This window comes from Lepidothrix coronata, unplaced genomic scaffold, assembly GCF_001604755.1.
Source record: "Lepidothrix coronata isolate B3197 unplaced genomic scaffold, Lepidothrix_coronata-1.0 Scaffold1, whole genome shotgun sequence".
NCBI classification, from domain to species: domain Eukaryota; kingdom Metazoa; phylum Chordata; class Aves; order Passeriformes; family Pipridae; genus Lepidothrix; species Lepidothrix coronata.
Genome location: NW_016690181.1, coordinates 8,330,363 through 8,340,702, shown reverse-complemented (window position 1 = coordinate 8,340,702; position 10,340 = coordinate 8,330,363). Strand labels below are relative to the sequence as shown.

General features: G+C 37.7%; 1 protein-coding gene across 1 annotated transcript; it reads left to right on the top strand.

Moving 5' to 3' along the window:
* The first annotated feature begins 2,609 nt into the window (after nt 1-2,609).
* RAG1 (recombination activating 1) lies at nt 2,610-6,809 on the top strand. Its single transcript, XM_017812978.1, has 3 exons — nt 2,610-5,687; nt 6,539-6,547; nt 6,680-6,809. The coding sequence occupies exons 1-3, from the start codon at nt 2,610-2,612 to the stop codon at nt 6,743-6,745; spliced, it is 3,153 nt and encodes a 1,050-aa protein (XP_017668467.1). The 3' UTR covers nt 6,746-6,809.
* The last annotated feature ends 3,531 nt before the right edge of the window (nt 6,810-10,340 follow it).

Here is a 10,340-nt window from a genome sequence, read left to right as displayed (position 1 = left end):
TGATCTGGGGAGAAAAGGGATTTCTTTTCCCTTTTCAAGATAAAAGGAGGCAATACTGAACACAGCTGTTTGACTCGATTAAATAACCGTGGCAGGAGATTCATGCCTGGGATAAGAATCCAAGTGCGGTAGGCAGTGAGAAAAAAGATGTGACCCTCAACTAGAATAATAGAACACAGGCAAATTTAGCATAAGTAGCATGAGTAGCAGGAAATATTCCTAGCACTGGAAATATTTTTAGCTCTCCTAAGGGAGCTGCTGAATTCAACATTGCCTGGGAGCCAGGCAATTCAAAGTGTTTGATGAGTAGCCTGTTGTCAACAATTAACTACTGCAGAAGGTGAAGATCACATGACCTGAGAGGGCTTCTTTGTCATTCATTTCTTCCAGAACATGTTCAATGAAAGAGAGAAAAAAAAGAATGTTTAAACTTTTCCTTAGCAGGAGTAAACCCTGTCTGATTCATTTGAGCTGGTGATTAATAACAAGGGTCAGGTCATGGGTTTGGAGATGAGTATGGCACTACAGTGGCACTTACTCAAAGAGTTAGAAGAGTAAAGAAAGTATTAAATATTTTGCTCTAAATGTGCTGGCTGTTTCTTTACGATGACTTAGATACCACCCAGAAGAGGAATTGCTCGTGATTTAAGAGATTCTGAAGATGCTGTTGCGGATGGTGAAATTACACAAAATTGCATAGGGTGCTATGTAGAATAAAAGGATCTGTGAACAGTATAGGGCAATGAGCTATTCAATTACTCTGCAAGTGGTAGGAACACAGAACTATTCAGGGGCAAATGGGTTGCTGCTCAGTGGATAAATTTGACCAAGTCAGTCACAGGATGCAGCCAAGACAGTGAGGCAGTAGTAATGCTCTGAATACATCTGTGCACAGCTGCACATCACAGAACTACGAACAGCAGAATACAAGCAAGCATGTTGCTGGGCTGGATTGGTGGTGGACAGCAGGGGACTGCAGTGCAGACAGAGATATTTAGTAGCACAGGCAGCTGGACGGAACAATGTGTGCAGATGGGGGCAGTCGTATGGGCAGCTTGTTCTCAGTGGGATGGAATGAAGAGAAGCTGGGAAGAAAACAGACCTAAATTTTAGTTGCCAAGGCCTAATGAAAGATTTTGAAGTAAATCTCAGCTCTTCAGGAAAGAGCTAAGCATACTGATATGTCATTCTGGATGTGGAACTTAATTCATGCAGTCCCTTTCCCAATGGACTCTGAAAGGCTGTGCTGAAATGATGCTTTATCAAAAGGTTATAAATGAAATAATCTCAGAAACACCCTGGGCATCATCACTTTGGACCATGACTTGGATGTATTTCTTTATGAAGGATGCTTCCTGAAAAGACACTGAACTAAGGTTTCTAGCAAGTTATGTGGATTGCTAAGTGATGATATAATCTGTTAAAGCAACCACAGCCATACCCATGTGATTTCTAGTTCTAGTACATTGTCTTAATATGCAGTTTTCCTCATTTTTATTACACCAATTGGATCAGTAAAACCAGAATAAATCAGAAAACATAATTGAATTTTCTCTATACTGTTTGTTTACTTTGTGCACTTTTCACAGCCAGGTAATGAAAAATAGGTTAGTTACTCTTGTTGTTGTTTCTACATGATTTGATTTTCTGAGGCTGATGCAGTAGCAAAAAGTTTCAGTGTTTGAGGTGAAAGTCTGGTATTTACTTTTATACACACCATATTTCCATGGAAACCACATTGATACTACTTTTGGTTGCACCTCTATGAAAGCTAAAATTGGGGTCAAATTTAAACAGACATTTTCAGCTTTCCAGTACCAGTAATCCTTACAGAGAGAGTTCTCAGCAGGGTACTTAAACAGATGAGTAGTGTACAATCTATAAATATTTTCTCTACATCAAATTGCAGCCAGTATACATTTCCATATGTCCTTTAGAGTTCAGGGAACTGTAGTGCTTTGCAGCAACTACACTCTTGATACACTCTTCCTGCTTTAATGGAGCTACTCACATTCATTAAGCACAGGTTAAAGCACCTTACAAAACTGGAGCCTTAATAAAGTTTACACTGGGATTGAGTAGTATGTGCTGCCCATGTGGAATGGCATGTATTAGACACTTCAGACCAGATTCAGAACAAGTAGTGTGAGAGGAATGGTCTTGCTGATTTAGATAATACAGCACGAGACAGACAATATTGTACCTTTCAGACACCAATGGAGTTCAGTTTCACATAAAAAAATCATCAACTTTCAGAATTTAATTCTGTTATCTATAATAGCTTTACTTAGGGTAAGTTCGGTCAGGCATAAGAAGGAAGGGGGCAGATTTGGATATTTATACCAGATTGGTGATCTAATAGACACTTAATGCATCAGGATCAAAGTCAAAATGCAACTGGGTACTTATCTGAGATATTGAATGGTCAACATTGTTGGAGCCTCTCAGTTCAGTAGGTGTCTTGGATGAGTAACTCACTTTCAAAGCATTTCTCAGGTAAAGTGATTAGAACTGTTCTATTAAAACCCATAGCATTATTGTTAATTTGGAAAATAAGCTAACCTACATCTTTCTATTTCTCAGGTGATCTGGTTTCTGTCAGATTGAAGATGTCTGTAGCATCCCAGATGGGTCTACCTGAAGAAATTCAGCATCCATATACAAAATTTTCTGAATGGAAATTCAAGCTCTTTAAAGTGCGATCATCTGAAAAAACACCCTCTGATGACAGGCAGCACATAAACAAAGATCAGGCAGAAGGGATTGCTTCTTCAAACAAAGAAATCATACTGCATAAAGATGAAGCAGTGTCAAGAGAAGAAAAGATGGAGTTAATGACCAATAGGCAGGCACTTGAGAAAGAGGCCCATGACATGAAAACACGAGACAATAGAGCTCATCAGAACAATCTGAAGCAACTTTGTCGCATCTGTGGAGTTTCATTTAAAACTGATTGCTATAAGAGAACTCATCCAGTGCATGGGCCGGTGGATGATGAAACTCTGCGTCTTCTGAGAAAGAAAGAAAAAACAGCAACCTCTTGGCCAGATCTTATTGCTAAGGTTTTCAAGATTGATGTGCGAGGGGATGTTGATACTATCCATCCCACTCGGTTTTGTCACAACTGTTGGAGTATTATCCATAGAAAATACAGTAATACCCTATGTGAAGTATATTTTCCTAGGAACAGCACGATGGAGTGGCAACCTCACTCCCCAAACTGTGATGTATGCCATACTACCAGTCGAGGGGTCAAGAGAAAAAGCCAGCCACCAAGTGTACAACAAGGCAAACGTGTGAAGACCATTGTGGAACGTGCTCGACTAAACAGAGGTGTAAAGAACCAGGCACAGATAAACAAGAAAAATTTAATGAAAGAGATTGTCAATTGCAAGAATATACATCTCAGCACCAAGCTGCTTGCAGTTGATTACCCAGTAGATTTCATTAAATCAATTTCTTGCCAGATTTGTGAGCATATTTTGGCAGATCCAGTGGAAACAACATGCAGACACTTGTTTTGCAGAACTTGCATCCTTAAATGTATCAAGGTTATGGGCAGCTATTGCCCCTCCTGCTGGTATCCTTGCTTCCCTACTGATCTGGTAACCCCAGTGAAATCCTTCCTGAACATCCTTGATAGCCTAGGTATAAGATGCCCTGTAAAGGAATGTGATGAAGAGATTTTGCATGGAAAATATGGCCAACACCTCTCCAACCACAAGGAGATGAAAGATAGAGAGCTCTATAGCTACATAAATAAAGGTGGCCGACCAAGGCAGCATCTCCTATCTTTGACAAGGAGAGCTCAGAAACATCGTCTAAGGGAACTGAAACGTCAAGTCAAGGCTTTTGCTGAGAAAGAAGAGGGTGGTGATATAAAGGCTGTATGCATGACTTTGTTCCTTCTAGCTTTAAGAGCAAAAAATGAACACAGACAAGCAGATGAATTGGAGGCTATAATGCAAGGGAGGGGATCTGGACTTCATCCTGCTGTCTGTCTGGCAATCCGAGTCAACACGTTTCTCAGCTGTAGCCAGTACCATAAAATGTATAGAACTGTAAAAGCTGTCACTGGGAGGCAGATCTTCCAGCCCTTGCATGCTCTTCGCACTGCTGAGAAAGCCCTCCTACCAGGTTATCACCCATTTGAATGGAAACCTCCCTTGAAAAATGTATCCACTAATACAGAGGTAGGAATTATAGACGGTCTATCAGGATTGCCACTCTCAGTTGATGACTACCCAGTAGACACAATTGCAAAGAGATTTCGATATGATGCAGCCTTGGTTTGTGCCTTAAAGGACATGGAGGAGGAGATCTTGGAAGGCATGAAAGCAAAATATCTGGACGACTATTTGAATGGTCCCTTCACTGTGGTAATAAAAGAGTCCTGTGATGGAATGGGAGATGTCAGTGAGAAGCATGGAAGCGGGCCTGCTGTCCCAGAGAAGGCTGTTCGCTTTTCTTTCACAGTTATGAACATTGCTATAGCACATGGGAATGAAAGCAAGAGGATCTTTGAGGAAGTAAAGCCAAATTCAGAGTTGTGTTGCAAGCCCTTGTGCCTTATGCTGGCTGACGAATCAGATCATGAAACTCTAACGGCAATTCTGAGCCCCCTCATAGCAGAAAGAGAGGCTATGAAAAACAGTGAACTGCTGCTTGAAATGGGAGGCATCCTGAGAACATTCAGATTTGTCTTTAGGGGTACAGGATATGATGAGAAACTTGTGCGGGAAGTGGAAGGGTTGGAGGCCTCAGGTTCCACTTACATTTGTACCCTGTGTGATGCAACCCGCTTGGAGGCATCCCAGAATTTGGTCTTCCACTCCATAACCAGGAGCCATGCTGAAAATCTGGAGCGATATGAAATATGGAGGTCCAACCCATATCACGAATCTGTTGATGAGCTCCGTGACAGAGTGAAAGGTGTTTCAGCCAAACCTTTTATTGAGACCGTTCCCTCCATAGATGCATTGCACTGTGACATTGGCAATGCAACAGAATTCTACAGGATTTTCCAGATGGAGATTGGTGAACTTTACAAGAATCCTGATGTGTCTAAAGAGGAGAGGAAGAGGTGGCAGTTGACTCTTGACAAACACCTCAGGAAGAAGATGAACTTGAAGCCTATGATGAAGATGAGTGGAAATTTTGCTAGAAAGCTCATGTCCAAAGAGGCAGTAGAGGCAGTATGTGAATTAATAAAGTGTGAGGAAAGGCATGAAGCCCTAAAAGAACTAATGGACCTCTATCTGAAGATGAAGCCAGTGTGGCGATCCTCATGCCCTGCCAAGGAGTGCCCAGAACTGCTGTGCCAGTATAGCTACAATTCACAGCGTTTTGCTGAGCTCTTATCTACAAAGTTCAAGTACAGATATGAAGGCAAGATTACAAATTATTTCCACAAAACACTTGCTCATGTTCCTGAAATCATTGAAAGAGATGGATCCATAGGGGCCTGGGCAAGTGAAGGAAATGAGTCTGGAAACAAACTGTTTAGGAGGTTCCGAAAAATGAATGCCAGGCAGTCCAAATTCTATGAGATGGAGGATGTCTTGAAGCATCACTGGCTATATACCTCTAAGTACCTCCAGAAGTTCATGAATGCTCATAAAACATTAAAAAGCCAGAACTTCACCATTGATTCAGAGGATAGTTTAGGTGACTCCTTGCCAGTGGAGGTCTTGGGAAAAAATGATTCAGCAGTACTCTAAATGTACACATTTGGTGTTGGGTTTGCAATGATGTCTTTCTGCAAGGAAGCAGATTCTTTTTCAGATCTGCAGAGGTACAGGGAAGTCTGAAATGATCATTTTTACACTCCCTATCAAAGGTGCTGAGAGGAGTTTAATAAACGCCATGCCTGTTGGGAGTTTCCAAGAGACAATGCACTGGTGCATTTACTAGTTGTTAAATGACATGAAAGCAGAAACAAATTGCAAAGAAGGGTCTCTGTTTTGTTTTGGTCTTGGAGTGTTGTTTCTAAGTGATAAAATCAAAGTAAACAAGGTTTTATAGAGAGTATTATTTTGGAAGGAATACGATTCTGGAGAGTTAAGACAGTTGCTGAAAAAGGGAGCATGGCTGTTTGTTCTGTTTTACTTTTCAGAACTATTTTGCTATTTACTTTTCAAGAGGGTTTGATTATTTTATTGATGGTTCTTTGGTTTTTATAAGTAAGGATTCATCAGTAAGACACTTGGATAATTGATTTGGCATAAAGTTCAGTTATTTTTGTATAAAATACTGACTAAAGATGCAAACTTTGATCTCACATATTCTAAAAATATTATTTAACATATATATTGTAGTACTGCTTAGGAGCATATGGTGATATTGCCATGCTAATTTACTATATGAAGATAGAGGAAAGGTAGCTGAAGTTTTTAAAATATATTTTTATCATAGCCTCTTTTCTCTAAAGTGCAAACTTGTTCTCCTAAGTCAGGATTTACAGTGCCTTGTGGTTATCTCATTATACAAAGCACATTCAAGCTCTGCTGTGTAGCTTACTGCTTCATGAGCATTTTAGATTTCTATGGTTACTTCAGTATATAGTACAATTTGTATTAGTATAGTTATATTGAATGAATTCCTGGCCTCACTGAAGTCACCAGTAAATCATCATTAATACCAGCAGGCCCACAGTTTCACCAAGTGACTTTAGTCACAGCAGTCCCATTTGTCAGAAGATGTTTATTACTTTGATAAGATAGATGACAGTAGGATATTTCCCTGACTGCTGCTGATGTACTCCAACTGTATCTGACACGGAGCTTTTTCACACCTGGGATATAACACACTCACAGCCTCATTTTCCAAAGATGTGAAAGTGGAATTATATCTATTTACCTCAAAGATAGTTGCATTCATGACTAGTTAAAAAGTAATGAACTGTCCTGAAATTTCTGCATAACATATTTTACACTATTACTCAGTGTTTAGTTGGTATTTATCTCTCTGAAGTGATATTTAGTATATTCATATACTAAAATTATATGACTTTAATTCAATTACATATTCATGAAACATACTCAAGTACCTCAGATGCCCCAAAATCATCTGGCCTTTCAGATTTGCATCTGTAGCTGAGATATTACTCTGATTGGAGTAATATTTCTGAAACAAGTTTAAATGCGGAAACAATCAAAGTGTGGATCTAAAAGAATCTACCTTTTTTTTTTTATTTTGATGTGGCAGAAGTTGGTTTCTGAGTGTAAGTGAACAACAAACTTAAAAGAATTAATGGTCTGAGGTTTGTTTCATAGTAAAGTTTCTTTGAGGGTCTGGCATTTAACATTTATGGACAATGAAAAATAGAGTTAAGTGTTAGTAATTAATACAAATATTAGTGTTATTCTAATTATGCCTTTCTTTTGGTTTTTATTAATTAAAATAATATTTTACAAGTATTCTGTAATTAAGGATTTTGGTTTAACATGGTTTCTTTAAACATAGTATAAATGTCAAACCTGCATTTAGAAACACAATGTCAAAACCTGCAGTTGGAAATAATGCCTTTTTTCTTAGCAGTCATAAGGACTACAACATCTTTTGTATGGTGTACCCTGTATATCTGTATATCTGTACTTACTGACTGTTCATTTCTAGATTAATTTTTTTTTAAAATTTCTTTGAAAACAAATATTTCTCATATAGCATAACAACTAGTTTTACGTAAGTGTCATTCTTTACCAATAAATGTAGATCACAAATACATCTGTTTCCCATGGAGTATAAATATGAAGAAGAAAGAGAATCTTTTAGCAGTAAATGCAGATACAGTTTTCATTTTTGGTCAACATATATTTCATTATACAGATAGTTGCACACTTTTCTTTTTTCTCTTTATGTGTATTTGGGACAACTGTATTACCTTATGTTTTATCCTTGACTTTGCTTGAATAAATTAGGAGTTTGTTTAACAATCTCAACTCATTTCATGGTGATTTTCACTCCATTTAAGTGGTGTATATAATTTTTGTTGCCTTTTGCATAGGAATGAATTTCACCCCCATGTAATCCAAACTTGTCCATTACAATGAATATGTATTGTGGAATGACAGACCAGACTTTGTTAATTTTGCACATGTAGTTTCAGTGACTCTGTTAACATTTTCAAATTCCAAATTCAATTTAACAGGCTGCTGATGTAACAGCAAGTGATTTGTCTCACTATCTTCAAAAGGGTTGAGTAAGTTTTATCCTTACATGTATGATTTCTTAAGACAAGCCTTATATCCTGGGGTAACTCATCAGACTGAACAAAACCTGGATGGGGATAGAGAAATGCAGTGGGACGTGAAAGTATTCTTTTGTGAAATATTATTAAGCCATAAAGACACATTTCACATTCTACCAGCTCTGGGCAGGATAGCTGACACAGAGAAGTACTACTATTTTTTTTCTTTTCTGTTTTTTTTAGATTTGAGTCTAGTTTAATCTTCTATTTCCTCATTGTTGACATCTTCTGTAAATCAGTTGAGAATTTTGAGCTCATTAGAACAAACAGTACTGAAAGGGTAGGTACCTTCAAGTACAAGCTTTTGTAAACAGAGCTAAAATAACAATGCTGCATGCACTGAGCCACGCATGGGAGGGCAAACAAATCCTGACTGCAGACAGGTGCATCATTTGGTTATGCAGCCTATTGTTAAGCTTTCTGATTTTGAAGAGGCTTTAGAAATATGGAGACACTTCTATTCATGGTATTCTTTCAAACTTCCACATTTTCTTTTTTACATTAATAATTGGTACAAATCCTTCAGTAATTCATGGTAAATAATTACTGTCTTGTTATGAAATTGTATTGGCTGTAGTTTTTATACAATCACATTATGTTTCTTGTTTTGTTTTATTCGAGGGCTTTGTATTGTGAATTGCCATGTTATGAAATGATATGAACTATGTTAGAAGCCATGATCTTTGTATCATATTTTTTTTCTCACAGGAATAATTCTGTTGCTTTAAAGCAAATCAACTTTGACTTTTAGTCAGGTAGTTCAGAAAAAAACTCTAGATATTTACAGCATCCTAATTTCTGATTACATTGAGTTCTTTGCTTTGGTTTCATAATTTTACTTTTTCCTAATGTATTACAGTTTCCTAATTAATTTCCTAATTCAGTTTAAAATAAAGGTCTTATAAATATTTACGCTTCTGACTTCTGATTTCTTAACAGTTTTTCAATGATGCACATAATTTCATGGTACCAGTCTTACTTTTCATTCAAATTCTGGATGTTTTTCATAGTTAGGCTGTTCTAATACCCAGAGGCAGCTGTGATTCCAGCCCTGTTCTGGAATTCACTAAATTAACACAAATGAAGATTCCTCTGTGAGTCTCAGCAGTTCTTTCAGTACCCTTCCTCACAGGCAACTGTGTGACAGAAAAATAAACTGATATAAACTCAGTTTTATTTAGTCTGTAAATGGCTTTTCTTCATTTAAAAATACCATCCCAGATTTTATCTAAAATCAGCCTTGCACTGTTATCTACATGATGAAACATTAAGTCTCTTTACTGGTTTCTGTGCATCCTTTGCATCAAATTTTGACTCCTTGTCAGAGACCGAACTGTAAAGATTAGTTCCAATCTACCTTTCAGTTCCTTATTTGAAGTTAACCTTTATTCTACTTCAGAAAAATCTTTCTTTCTTCCTTACAGTGATATTTCTGGGTTAAAAGATTTATGTAAACAAACTGGTTTGGATGGAACTAATGATGTGCAAATTAAGCTACCTGATTTCCTTGTGTAATCAGGTAATTAGACATCTCATATCTGCACTTTATATCACCAACATAGTTTTTTCATCTGACCTCAAATAAAAAAAATGTTGGATAAAAAAAACCAGAACTCATATAAAACAAAAAAAACCAAGCCTGAGAGAGTTTTCTGGTAATGATTTAACTCCATTACTCCTAAATCTGTAATAACTGACTGAATTTTCCTTTCCATGTATTCCTATTGGGATCAGATGAAGAATAATGAGGCCTGTCCCTGCTCTTCTTCAGAGTACTGTTTTAGAGGACTGAATATGGTATAATTTTCCAACAGCTGACCAACTGCAACTCTGTTTCCTTAAGTGTTTAGGGAGTTTTTCTACTTTTGCATCAAGCTTAATATTGTTCATGATCCAAAAAGACATTTAGGAAGGATTTATTTAGCACCTTTTCTAGCAGCATCAGGAGAGAGGTCAAGAGGTGTGTTTTCAATGCCCAGCTCTTCCTCTGGAGATGGGCACTCTGAGCAAGTGGGGAAGGAAATATCTGCACATCTGTGGCAGTGGCCAGTGCCCTGTTTTTCCTGTGTATATATATGGATATGGATATGTG

Coding starts and splice junctions, on each gene's coding strand:
- RAG1 (XM_017812978.1), top strand. CDS start 2,610: ATGTCTGTAGCATCCCAGATGGGTCTACCTGAAGAAATTCAGCATCCA.